We start from the raw sequence: 13,822 nt of genomic DNA, 5'->3' as shown, positions 1-13,822 counted from the left end.
GTAGGTCAAGCAAAGAAAGCTTTTGTAATTTTTGACTGTTTGTCTTCGATGGCTTTTTGCCTGTTAAGCCCTGCATGCTGATGACGCAGGGGATTTGTGACTACATCAGGTTTGCCGTCGAACATTTAAGAAACTGAGAGATTTGCCGTAGTACTCTTATTTAATTCTTTCCCTCGCTGTCGCTATTTCAATATAAAAGTCTTGTCGTTTCTCGCCATTTAATTTCTTAACTGATTAAGTCAAAAGTCTCCAGCAGTTACTCCACAAGCACCACTACTTGGGTCATCACAGAAAACCTCGAGGCATTTGAATGAATTGTCCAGTGGTATACAGGATATTGAGAGGCTGTGTCTGCCCGATCTGGCTTGTTAAATAGATTTCGCTCTTTTCTAGTGTGTTGCAAGACTTTCATGTACTTATACTAAAAACACAATTCACTTGACCGGATCATTAATTTTTTCGAGTTTTTAAGGATTTTCGGTTCACCCGAACGAGCACTTGTAACGACTGTTGTTTACTGCAGTGGAATCTCAGTTGAGTGAAAGGCAAGTGTGTTCTCAGCTCTTTCATGGCATTCGACATGTCTCCACTAAAATTTTGTATAGCGAAATAATTATGCACTAATATATTTGACCCGACACGAACCGAGTGTAGGCCTTAGACATGTACCCCGTCCCTGCCCTAGCGAGTATGCTGTTTGCTCGGAGAACGGATCCCACTTCCCACATGACTCCTCCCCACTCGTTTCTAGTCGTGGGAGACTGGGCGACATTGGTCTCTTTAAATCGAAATATTACTTCTTTTAATGTTAGTGGATAGAATTTATCGAATAGACGCCCATCAATACGATATTCAGTTAGTAAGAACATCACCGACGAGACATTTTTAAAAACGCACCTGCGCCTACTCCATCCAAGCAGAAATTGATGTCTCGCACATACAGTACAATCCCTTGCTCTTACATAGCGCGGGATATTACGCTATTTTGAGGCAACAAATATTTATAGCTTTACACTACTGTTTATCAGTAGTAAGAAAGCAAGCACAACAATATTAATAACTTTGTAGTGACTTTATTACTACAAAGTGTCGATAACATGCCTACACCTTGACTTTTTCTATACAATCTTCAGCTATTTTCTGTTTATTGATAATACAACAAAGTTAAATATAACCGACCTTGTTTGAACATTCTACAAAGAACAATCAAATTACCGTTAAAGAAAAATCCCACAGTTTGAGGAAATTTTTGCTTTTACAAGGGATGATCTCCTTTGCCACGTTTTTAACGAACGAAGACTTTCCAGAAATCACCAGAAGACACTCCAACGAAAAAGTCATCGCATTCCCATCTTGAGCCGCCTGGAGTTAGCAGCCAGTGATATAAGCCTCTGACCCAAGCAGCGTGATTGTACAACCTATCTTCATCATGCCCGCCACCCCATTTGCCATTGTTACCATGCCACTTGTTGCACTGTCCAGCTAACAACGAGTTGTCATTCTCCATCCTAACAAACGAGCCACAGGCGTGGGGCTGCACATCCGTCTGACCGCTGAAGTACTGGACTACAGCTTCACCAGTGCTGTTAGCGACCGTGGTCACGTGGAACGTACGTCCCTGTTGTTTACTGCAGTGGAATCTCAGTTGAGTGAAAGGCAAGTGTGTTTTCAGCTTATTCATGGCACTTTTTGTCAGAAACGTCTTGTTGTTGTGATAGATGCTGATTCCACGGTATGACGTCTCTTCTGACAACTGTGGGGAGGATGAGCTGGCAATCACAAGGTCGGAGACAAGAAGCCAGCCTCCTGAAATAAGACAAGGTTTAGTGATCATGTGATCAAGCAAAGCCAGCTAGCCAAGTAACATTTACATTTTATCACGAAAAGAAAGATTATCAATATGTAAAAGTAAGAAGATACAGTAGAAGCTACGAAAAACAAAGCAAAATATTTCACGTGTCGTTATATGGCAGAAGATGATAAGCAAAATGCAAGGCTAATAGGACAGCTAAAAAGGCTAAATAAATTTTATTGCCCAATATTTCAGCTTGACAAAACTAATCTCCTTCAGGGACTGAAAAAACTAAGTAAAAATGGAAATTTACAATATTTGAAACGATGCTATTTAAAAAAATGAAATATGATTGGTTGACAAATATTGAAAGAAGAAACGTGTAAAATAAAAGGCTGCTACAAAAATAATGATAATAAAAATATGTATATAAACAGATCAAGAAGATGCAGAAGAAAATCGACAAAATTATTTCTGCGAAGGCTCATGGCTCGATAACTGGGAGATTTTTGTATACTCCTTTAAGGCCGAAGTTAAACAAGTTTCCTTCAAAACTGCATAATCCTTAAGTTACCTCCGTCAGTTGTCATGTCACAGAAGACCTTTAAAGGGTTTCCACTTTTCTCAGCGTCGATCCAGTACTCCCCATCTCCTTTGGAGTCTCCAGAGTCCCGTATGTCCTTGCAGGAATGAGCAGGCTGATGGGAATACAAACCTCTTATAGCTACAAAAGGAAATAAAACGTACTGAGTTTAAATTTATTAAGCCCAACAAGAAGCCCCCCCGCCTCCCTCCCTCACCCCCCTTAGAGGACAGTAATCTAGTAAACAAAAGAGGTAATCATTCTAAAAGCCCGCTTTGGTAGATAAAACATTGTACTGTAGGAGGACACCTTTTCCAATCAATTCAAATTGCGTTGTCGCACTAAGTAAGATAGTGGAAGGACAAATTTTCACTGCTCACGTTTTTCACAGTTTTTTCCCTTGTATCCCGGGTGACACTGCTTATTCGTTGTTTGTTCATTTCGCCCACCTGCAAGAAATAGAACGTGTTTTAATAATAAAAATTAAAATAACAACCCAGCTCAAATCCCGCTCTTTAGCGGACTTAGTCTGGTAAACAGAAACTAAGATTGTGCGATCTTTTCTTTCTAAGTTAAATACAAGTTTTCACAACTCACGATCTTCACAGTTTTTTTCCTTGTATCCCGGATGATGACACTGTCCACTTTTTGTTAGTTCAGTCCGCTCACGTGAAACATCGATGCAGGAGACCTGGTTGGGTTACAATGAAATATCGAGGATAGCAAAAAATATTTGCTTTTCACTTACATTTGGTGGATATTAATTAGGGAAACATTCATAGTTGATTATTTTGTTTATTCTCGTATCCTATTTAGTTCAAAATTAATCAATATCATAGTGATATTTGGCATTGCAAACAGAAAAACACTTTTTTTTACCAACCCTAGCTCAATAAAGCTTTTTCCTGGCGAATAGCGGCTAAAAGTAAGCTAAAGTGGGATATGTAAATGTGTACTTTTTAACTAACCTGAACAGAGCCATAGTATGTAGATCCTTTCTTCAGTTTAAAATGTCCTGGCTTCATCTGTCGGGTTTTGTTGTTCAGTTCGCAAATACGTTTCCCATTGTTGCCATCGGGATGAACGTTATAAGACTTGCAACTGTTATTTCCGAGGCATTTTAGATGACATTCAAACTCGTCAAAAACAACAGCCTTGTTCATGACGTGACCAACTAAGGCATGGTCTTGTAAAGGACAAAGAAAATGAAAGTTTTATTCGTGCAAACAGTCTGAATACAAGGACGCGAAAGCTTAAAATATTTACTTACCGACTTGGGTTTCAAAAACGCTTCCACAAAAGTCTGTGTTTGCCACCACAAATAAGATTACCAGGAGAATGTTGAGGCTCACAATGGCCAACTGTGTCAGCCACAAACCAGCCATCAATTAGATCTGTTGTTTCGTTGTTTCGTTCTTCTTCAAAGGAGTGGTGCTTCTTTGCTTCAGTGTTTTCCAGCACCCGGAACTTTGTGGAGCCTTTGAATTTATACGAGTACACACCTTCTGGACCCTGTCAGTACTGTTCTCAAATTCCCCAGACTAACGTCAAAACAATTTAATTTCACCATGGAAATCTGTCAAAATATAATCTAAATATAATGCCGGAATATAAAGAGCACGCGCTGTTATAAAGCAACGATAAACCAGCTGCCGCCTTAAAGGCACAAAACTTTAACAAAAAATATAGGACAGTGTTAAGAAAAGACTGAAAACACCCAAGTCTTGTCTAGTTTAATTAATTCACATAAAACAACGGGACAGAATTTTCAGAAGGAGGAGCCAGTATATACTAATCCAGAAGGAGGAGCCAGTATATACTAATCCTCCTCGATTTCCATGCCGCGAGCAAATAATTTCCGATCGGCATCGTTCAAATAGTCAACGGAGGTAAAATTAAACAAACTCATTTGAAAGATCAGTTGTCATTTCTGTCACTATTCCACGTGGCAAGCTAAGAAGGGTCAGAATTTTCGGTTTGGTATCATTGTGAAACTATGGGAAATTTTATTCCAAACACAGGAATATTTATATCTGGTGAATAAAAAATACGCTTTGAAAAATGTGAACGAACATTGCAAAGACCTGCTAAGACGATGCACTAAAAATCCTGTTTATATTGACAAAACAATTGCAGCGTTATGCACCCAGGCATATGCAAATTACAGAAATAAGCCAACCGTGTTCGTTCAACTTCTCTCTTCGATAGATACATTAACACGTTAATTCTTCAGAAATTTAACCGGACAACAATTTTTTTTACCTTTTTTTTTAATTTAGACAATGATAACTTAAAACATGAATGACATTTTGCATTTAACAAGTGTAAGTTTACGGAAATTAGTTTCTAATTAGTACTCTGTTGATATTCTTAGTAAGAGGCTTTATTTTCATCTGCTTGACTAAGAAAGTTACGAACAGTTCAGAAAGCAGTGTTCACTGGTTCATGGAAACTGCAGCATTGAACATAATTCTTTTGCTCTCTATACTGACACATCATTTAGTTCTTACGCTGAGCTTGAAATAGGAATTCTCCCAACTGATACTACTGATTAGTATACATTTTTCTCATTGTTAGTTCTGAGAATTTGGTGCCGCGTGCTATATCAAAGAAATTTAACAATTAATACTTTCCTTTGCTCTGTTATTATCGATGTACTGACGGATACTGTCAGAAGAGTTAATAAGAAGAGTTAATCAGCGCCAGAAATACGAGGCAATTATTTACTCGTTTAATAGTCATGTCTTTGTTCGTCTGATGCTTTCCTTCTAACATGCCGAAAAACTTCCTCTTCAAAGGGTATTCTTGTCTTCTCTTTGTTTCCCACTAAAAACTTTGTGTATCATTCAGCTTTTTGCTGTAGTTTTTTCTTTAAACACAATTGTCCTTTTAGCGTAAAACATGTAAGATAGTTTTTAATGAAGGAAGATAAGATGTATGAAAAAAAATTAATGAGAGGAAGTCAACATTCATTAGCATAACGTTTGGAAACCTCTTTATTGGGAGAGTATACTAGTTTTAATTAAGATTTTCACTTTATCTTCCATATTTACTTCATTGTTGAGCTTAGGAGCTTTTCGGTAACTTCAAAACTTTAGAAAGCTTTAAAATGTTCAAATTTACAGGTCATCAGCAAGATCTATTGTACATAGTTCTTCAAGTCCTTTAAATTATAGTGAGGCCCTGTCAGGGTAGGTATACATGTCTCCTGTCTCAATTTCAAAGCTTGTCATGTCGCTACTAAGAATGGTCCGCATGTCGCTGTCGAAATTTCGACATTTCGTCTAAAGACTGACGCGAGTAACAGAGCAGAAGTTTCTCAGATATTTTAATTTCTAAACCAATTAAAAAAGACGTGAGTAACCTAGGTACACAGAACAGGAGTTTCGCTGGTATTTTAAAAAGGCTGTTAATTTTTTAATGTCTCGACCAATTAAAAACGAGCAGGAGTTTCTTTCAAAACGGTGTTTTAAATTTTTCGACCAATTTAAAACGATGTGACTCTTAACTAGTAAACGGAGCAGGAGTTTCTCGTGCATTTTTCATTTCATAGTCAATACACACCTTCTGGACTCTGTTAGTAATTCCCAAATTCCCTCGACTAACGTCAAGACAATTTAATTTCACCATGGAAATCTGTCAAAATAGAGAATATAGAGAGCACGCACTAAGTTGTTAAGCAATGATAGACCAGCTGCCGCTTTCCAGCCTCAAAAATATAAGACTGTGCTAAAAAAAAGATAAGAAACAACCAAGACTTTCGTAGTTAAGTTTGATAAATTCACTAACAACAATGCGACAGAGTTTCAGAAGGGAGAGCCTCGATTTCCATGCCAAACTGAGATCGGCATCGCGCAAATAGACAAAGGTAAAATAAAACAAATTCATTTGGAACATCGGTTGTCATTTCTGTCATTACTCCAAGTGGCAAGCTGAGAAGAGACAACAATTTCTGTTTGGGGTTATTGTGAATTTTAGGAAATTTTATTCCAAAACATTGGAAAATATACAGTTGCTGAATAGCAAAAAAACTTGTTTGAATAATCAGAGCGAAATTTGTAGTGCCAACCCTAAGTTCTGACGCAGTTCTACTCGGGCCACGCACCAAATAAGATCCTGCCGGTATTAAAAACTTGAACTCGCAGCCTTCGCATTTCTCGCACTGTCGAACATCAACACTGGGTTTTTTACCGTTACTAGATAGAAACCCAAGCCAGATAATTTTAAATTTATTTTAACTCTACATTTACACTTTCCTTGTATTTTCCATTTGCATTTGCCATTCTCTCACAGAAACCGCATCAGCTATGAACAAATTACTTTTGCAAGTTAAAGAAGAATTACTATAAAATACAGAAATTAGCCACTTTAGTTCGTTCAACTAAAAAATGTTTAGTTCGCCACCTTATATCGTTAGCCGAAGCAAATTTTTCAGGTTTTATCTTCGTGTCATGGAGCGGCAGGTGGTTCCATGTTCCGCTTTAAAAGACATGAACTTTCTGTTTAAAGATTTTGTTTCGTTGACTTCATTTGACACTAACTCTTAATAAATTTTATTTACAATTATCCTTCAGCGTAGCATTACTATAGGAAAAACAGCGAAATTTAAATATTATCACAAATTCGTATGCGAAATTCTTTTATAAATAACAAATTAGCTTGATAGGCAAAGGTTTGTTATCTTAAATGGTTAATTCATTTGTTGCTAAGGAAGAAATTGTTAACGTATTTAAAGGGCGTACACTATAAATAAACGCCTTAAACAAATTATTAACGCTCTAGAGGCTGAAGAACAGCCTGACCGATGAGGAATTGGGACTGAAAGCAAACATTATAGCATTGCGTCTTTTGCAGAAAAGAAAAACTGTCGCATATCAATAACCCATTGACTCCCAGACGCGCCATCAGGCGCAATGTGGGACCGTGGTCTTTGTACCACTCGTGACACCTTCACTACTACGAAATTTGTCCCCTGAAAATTTAATAAAGAAAAGCTTGTCCTTCCCTACCATTGATTCATTTTTCAATTTCCAATGAGGGTCTGGAGAGTTATTTTGCAATATCTCCAGATAACAGCCAGAAGTGCACATCCGTTACGTTTAATTGTCGTTTTGGGAAAAAAATCGAGGAGTAAAAGGGTAAAAAGCAAAATCATCTATCACAAATATTTTTTATTTCGACCACTTAGCTGGTCTTAGCTTAAGTGACTTAGCTTAAGGTTTACCGGTACGTTTTTCGTTGTGTAAGTTTTGTGCAGCTCAACTTGTCAACGAGTAAAGACCTTCCAAACGTCCCCTGCAGTTATTCCAAACTGAAGCACCATTACTTGCGTCATCACAAAAAAAATCTCGAGGCATTTGGGTGGTGAATTGTACAGTGGTATACAGGATCAGTTTAAACGCAGGGTAAATGTATAATTTGCCTTTTATTATCTTCCCCAATTCCCCATTTTCCAACCCCCAAGAACACCATTTTCTTTTCCCCACTCATCGCAAACTCCTGCTAATCGCGAGTTGTAATTCTTCATTCTGACAAACGAGCCACAGGCGTCGGGCTGTACGTCCGTCTGACCGCTGAAGTACTGGACTACAGCTTCACCAGTACTGTTAGCGACCGTGGTCACGTGGAACGTACGTCCCTGTTGTTTACTGCAGTGGGATCTCAGTTGAGCTAGTGAAAGGCAAGTGTGTTCTCAGCTCATTCATGGCACTCTTCTTGCTATTTTAACACTGCTGCTTTATTAACAGCAGTAAGGGCCGCTTTACATGAGAGTTTTCGTCCCGGGATGACTTTCGTATTCATCTCGGTGTCTGGTCATTTTCTTGTTACATGTTACATGTTACATGATGATATATGATTTCGTCCCGGGATGAAAAGTGACGAAAAACCCCATGTAAACAGTCCTTCCCGGGATGAAATGTAATGTTATGTAAGCACGGGCGAGATGAATTCAACTCGGGCGGGACGACTTATTCCGGGATGAACACGCTCATGTAAAATGAAATTTTTTCATCCCGGGACGAAATTCATCCCGGGATGAAACTCATCTCGACTCTCATGTAAAGAGGCCCTAAGAAAGTAAACACAACGCTAACTGCAGCAAAAAATGACTTTATTTCTAGAAAATGACATATGTCTGCACCTTGAAGATAAAGCACAACTTTTTCTAAACAATCCTGAGCTATTTCTCTGTACATTGAAAATCCAAAAGTTAATAAAAACTGAGCTTCAGAAGAAATGCTACATAAAACAGTGAAGTTACTGGTGTTTAATATTATTTTATTTTTCTTGACGCACGGTTTCAATTATCAATATGCTCTAAATCACGGACCTAAATAAACAACTGAATGAATGTACCGTGTACTACTGACAGATTGACTAATATACAACTTTTAACCGGACCTGTCAAAGGTACAGATTGCTCAAACACCCACAGCTAGATGCAATCAGTCGCTTTTATAAACCACGACCTACTTTGCGAAGTTTTTAATTTAACGAACAAAGACTTTCCAGAAATCACCAGAAGACACTCCAACTTGATAGTCATCGCATTCCCATCTTGAGCTACCAGGAAACAAAACCCAGTGATATAAGCTATTGACATAGGCAACGACCTTGTATAATCTACCCTCATCTGAATAGCCAGCACCCCATCTACCACCGCTTGTGTACCACTGACTGCAAACTCCTGTTAATCTCGAGTTGTCATTTTTCATTTGAACAAACGAGCCACAGGAGGCGGGTGGGGCATCCGTCTGACCGCTGAAGTACTGGACTACAGCTTCACCAGTGCTGTTAGCGACCGTGGTCACGTGGAACGTACGTCCCTGTTGTTTACTGCAGTGGAATCTCAGTTGAGTGAAATTTAAGTGTGTCCTCAGCTCATTCATGGCACTCTTCGTCAGAAACGTCTTGTTGTTGTGATAGTTGCTGATTCCACGATACGACGGCTCAATTGACAACTGTGGGGAGGATGGGTTGTCAATCACAAGCTTGGAGACAAGAAGCCAGCCTCCTGAAATAAGGCAAAGTAAAGTGATCATGTGATCAAACAAAGGCAACTAGGAAAGTAACATTAACGCTATAGTCACGAAACGAAGAACATCAATACAAAAGAAAGAATAGTTGGTAGAAATTCAAAATAAAGCTGAAAGTGTTTCACGTGTCATTTTATGACAAAGGACGTCAAGGATGCTCGTTGAAAATCCACAAAGTTGTATGAAGGAGTTAATGTCTGCGAAGGCTAATATTTAAATACCTTGAAGTTTTGTGTATATTCCTTTTAGGCCGAAGTTAAACAAGTTTTCTCCATAACAGTCTTAAATTACCTCCGTCAGTTGTCATGTCACAGAAGACTTTTATAGGGTTTCCACTTTTCTCAGGGTCTATCCAGTACTCCCCGTCTCCTTTGGAGTCTCCAGAGTCCCGTATGTCCTTACAGGAATCGGCAGGCTGATGGGAATACAAACTTCCTGTAGCTACAAAAGAAAATAGAACGTGTTTTAAAAATGAATTTAAAATTACAGCCCAACTCGAATCGCCACAAAAGAGGTGATCATTCTAAAAGTACGCGCTTAGGTAGATTAAGCATTGTAGAGCAGGCGGACACCTTTTGCGGCAGTCAGTTCAAATTAATAATAATAATAATAATAATAATAATAATAATAATAATAATAATAATGATAAAAATAATGATAATAATAACAATAATAATAATAATAATAGTAATAATAACAATAATACTTTATTCAAATACAAATGGTATTTGAAAAGGAGGGCCATGCGTTATCACACTAAGTAAGATGGTGGAAGGAAAATTTTCAATACTCACGTTTTTCACATTGTTTCCCCTTGTATCCCGGATGACACTGCCCATTCTTTGTTTGTTCATCCTGTTCACTTGAAACTTCGTTGCAGGAGACCTGGTTGGGTTATAGTAAGATATTAAGGAAAGAAAACTATCGGGTACATTTGGTGGTCACATCAAGGCAATATTCATAATTGATTAATTTGTTGTTTCTCGTAACCTATTTACTTCACAATTTATCAATACCGTAGAGAGTTTTGCTTTTCGATCAATCTTGATAACCAGGCTAATAGGTTAACACTTTCATTCTTGTTTTTTGTATCTACCCTCGAGAAATGTCCGCTTTTTAACTAACCTGAACAGAGCCATAGTATGTAGATCCTATCTTCAGTTTAAAATGTCCTGGATTCATCTGTCGGGTTTTGTTGTTTAGCTCGCAAACACGTTTTGCATTGTTTCCATCACGATGAACGTTGAAAGACTTGCAACTGTTATTTGCGAGGCATTTTAGATGACATTCAAACTCGTCAGCAACAACATCCTTGTTCATGACGTGACCAACTAAGGCATGGTCTAAAAGGACAAAGAAAATAAAAGTTTCGTAGATCAGTGTACAGTGTCAAAACGAAAGAAAAGAGGACATGATAGTTTTTATGTTTACTTACCAACTTGAGTTTCAAAAACGCTTCCACAAAAGTCTTTGTTTGCCACCACAAATAAGAATATCAGGAGAATGTTGAGGCCCACAATAGCCAACTGAGTCAGCCACGAACCAGCCATTTTGCGGGCGTGTGTTGTTAAAACGTCAGAATATGGCAGTTAAAAACTTTGCCTAGAAACGAGGTGGAACGCATCCACCCCCGATTCCCCGGTTTTGTCTGTTTAAGCCAGAGTGGAGAAACATTTATGTCAAGTCGTGTTCATTTATTATTAATAAACAACTCATTCCTTATTTTTTACTCTGCGAAGTGTGGCATTTGTTTGCTTCAGTGGTCTTCAGTGTTTATCAATCGATCCCTAAAACCTTACTAGATGCATCGTGAACTTGTCAGATAATGAAAATTAAGGGAAATTGTCACATAGGGATACTTCTTGATGTACAATAAATTCCTAAAATAAATATTAAAAGAGAAGTGTGGAAATATATAAGGAGATTTTTTTTATCACAAACGGACTGAATGGCTTAACAAATATTTTTAATTAAAAAGAGCTTTAAAGACAAACGTCACTCATAGTTTATATATTTGTTTTGCCGATCCGTTAGCTAATTGCATTAGACTGATATATTTCTGTTTTTTTGTTTTGTATTTAAATGATTTTTGCTACAAAATCGTGAATTTTCCATTGAGATGAAAGAGTTCGCTCCTTTTGCGTTTTACACTACTAAGAAATGAAAGGAAAAACGGTGACTTTTTTCCAAATTGATCCAAATTAAGGTAAACAACTTTCATAATTTATACATTCGTTTTGGCAAATCCATTACCCAATTTTCACATATTGGTTTACTTATAGTCATTTTACTGCATTTGAAATGAATTTTTATTCTTTAATACGTTAATATGTTCTTTCTTGTAGACAAAAAAAGACAACAGAACACCTAAGTATTGTGTATGTTGATTAATTTAAAAGTTGTGGAAACAGAATGAATAGAAGCGAGCAACTACTAATCGATTTCCGCATCGCGAGATAGTATGACGTATCAAATCTGATGGGAGCTATTCTTCATTCACTCTTGAAAAATAGTTATGAATAGAATTGCGCATCTCAAAGCAGGTGTTTTCAACAGAAATGTGGGTTACAGTCTAATATGTCCCTGGACTGAATATTATCCATCTTCTCCGAACGGAAACAGACGGCCCTCAAGCTTCATTCAAGATGGTTTATCGGTTGAACGTCAAGCCGAGAACAACCAAACTCAAACATTATTATCTTGACCGATTTCTTGCTCCAAAGCTTTCACTATATGGCGATAACGTTAACTTACGTGCGCATATATTTTTTCTTTTTTCTTTAAATCTGTTAGAACTTCATGACAAAATAAATTAGAATCCCTCCAACTTCTTCCCATTCTTCTAGGCTTCCGTAGGAACACAGATATTAACCAACAAGAAAATTCGTCATCACACAAAAAAGAAAAAGTAAACCGTAAACTTATTCCCAATACTACTTAATTGTAATTTCGGCCACACTATGATGGCAATATAAGGGGAGCAAAGCTTCTTTAATGTGGATTAAGAGGTATTTTAACGCTTTGCGAAAAAAAATTCAAGATTAGTTCTAAAATTACTATCTAAACCACATCTACACTGCATTAAAATCCACTCCCTATTGCTTTTCTTGCACTACCAAACATCCTTTGACAAACAAATGGTTGCGTGGCTTTCGCGGACGGAAACCCGAGCTACGGTTAATTAAAGTTAATTATCATCGTTCATAAGTTCTTTGTTCTTATTTGCACTCATTGGAGCTAAACACGGAACTGTCAATATCCAAAATGGCAAATTTTTAATTTAAACCATGTTAACTCGAAACAAAGTCACGTTATATTTATCCGGCTAGTTTTAGTCTGCAAAACGTTTTAAACGAGAGACCTAGCCTCTTACTTTATCTGTTAACTCACATACCGTAAAATCGAATTATTCACATCTCCAGGGAAAAAAAACGAACATACGTATAAATAAATATCTCTACGTTTTATCTCTCGCCTTAGTGCGACAGGTGCTTTCCTTTTTTATAGAACTTCCTGTTTAACGAGTGTGTTGTGTTCTCTTGGTTTGCCTTAATATTTTTCCTTTTCATCATTTTTTTGTTCAATTCCTCAATCATCAATGCTTGTAGCAAATGCAGCCAAGTAGCAAATTTATAGTCTCTAAAACGGTCAATGTGAATGTTAAACAAGATTGGTTGCTAACAGTGTAGGTTGTGTTTATTTATTTGTTGCTAAGGAAGACTTAATAAGTCATATATATTTAACACCTGTTCAGTGTAAATTAGCGCCCGAAACAAATATATATATATATGTTCTTAAAGCCGGGCAACTGTTTGACCGCTGAGGAACTGGGACTGAGAGCTGCGCCCGTAACGTCGTTCCCATTCTCGTCCCCTTAGCCGGCTGGGCCTTGGCACGAGAAAACGAAGGGCTCTGGGGATACGGGATTTCCAGTCCTAGATTCTAGGACTTCCGGTCTTCATGTATGCAGTCATGACGTTTCAAAAAAATGTATGAGAGAGTCGTTACGTTTTCGACTTCCGTTTTGGAATTCTTTGTTCCAAACAGCCAATCGAAAAAATTCGAAATAATTCAAAAATCCTATGTCCCCAGAGCCCTCCGTTTTCTCGTGCAAAGCCGGCTAAGAGAAACGAAAGGGCTATGGGGACGAGAATGCGTCGTTCCCAGACCTACCTGTCCCGGCACCTGTCCGTCTTTGCCTGCGGGGGCCTTTGCTGGAGGAACAGATGACTCTCAGGATACACGATTTGACAAGCTGTTATGAATAGAATTGTGGGAGGCGCGGTGGCCTAATGGTTAGCGCGCTCGACTCCGAGTCGAACGGCCCGGGTTCGAGGCCTGGCCGGGGCGCTGCGTTGTGTTCTTGGGCAGGACACTTTACTCTCACAGTGCCTCTCTCCACCCAGGTGT

General features: G+C 38.1%; 1 protein-coding gene across 3 annotated transcripts; it reads right to left on the bottom strand.

The window, feature by feature from the left end:
• Nucleotides 1–914: 914 nt before the first annotated feature.
• On the bottom strand, nt 915–11,046 carry LOC144632831 (uncharacterized). 3 transcript variants are annotated; one of them, XM_078491572.1, is made up of 6 exons: nt 10,848–11,046; nt 10,538–10,755; nt 10,207–10,297; nt 2,756–2,824; nt 2,367–2,516; nt 915–1,806 (listed from the first exon to the last, which is right to left on the bottom strand). In XM_078491572.1, the coding sequence occupies exons 1-6, from the start codon at nt 10,960–10,962 to the stop codon at nt 1,286–1,288; spliced, it is 1,164 nt and encodes a 387-aa protein (XP_078347698.1). In that variant the 5' UTR covers nt 10,963–11,046; the 3' UTR covers nt 915–1,285. The 3 variants fall into 3 exon arrangements, with proteins under 3 accessions (XP_078347698.1, XP_078347699.1, XP_078347697.1); XM_078491573.1 differs by lacking the exons at nt 10,207–10,297; nt 10,538–10,755; nt 10,848–11,046 and adding exons at nt 3,045–3,066; nt 3,344–3,561; nt 3,646–4,126; XM_078491571.1 differs by lacking the exons at nt 10,207–10,297; nt 10,538–10,755; nt 10,848–11,046 and adding exons at nt 2,973–3,066; nt 3,344–3,561; nt 3,646–4,125.
• Nucleotides 11,047–13,822: the final 2,776 nt, after the last annotated feature.

This window comes from Oculina patagonica, chromosome 12 (assembly GCF_052425735.1).
Source record: "Oculina patagonica isolate OP01 chromosome 12, crgOcupat, whole genome shotgun sequence".
NCBI classification, from domain to species: Eukaryota; Metazoa; Cnidaria; class Anthozoa; order Scleractinia; family Oculinidae; genus Oculina; species Oculina patagonica.
The sequence above is the reverse complement of the archived record's forward strand: the minus strand, read 5'-3'. Positions and strand labels throughout refer to the sequence as shown.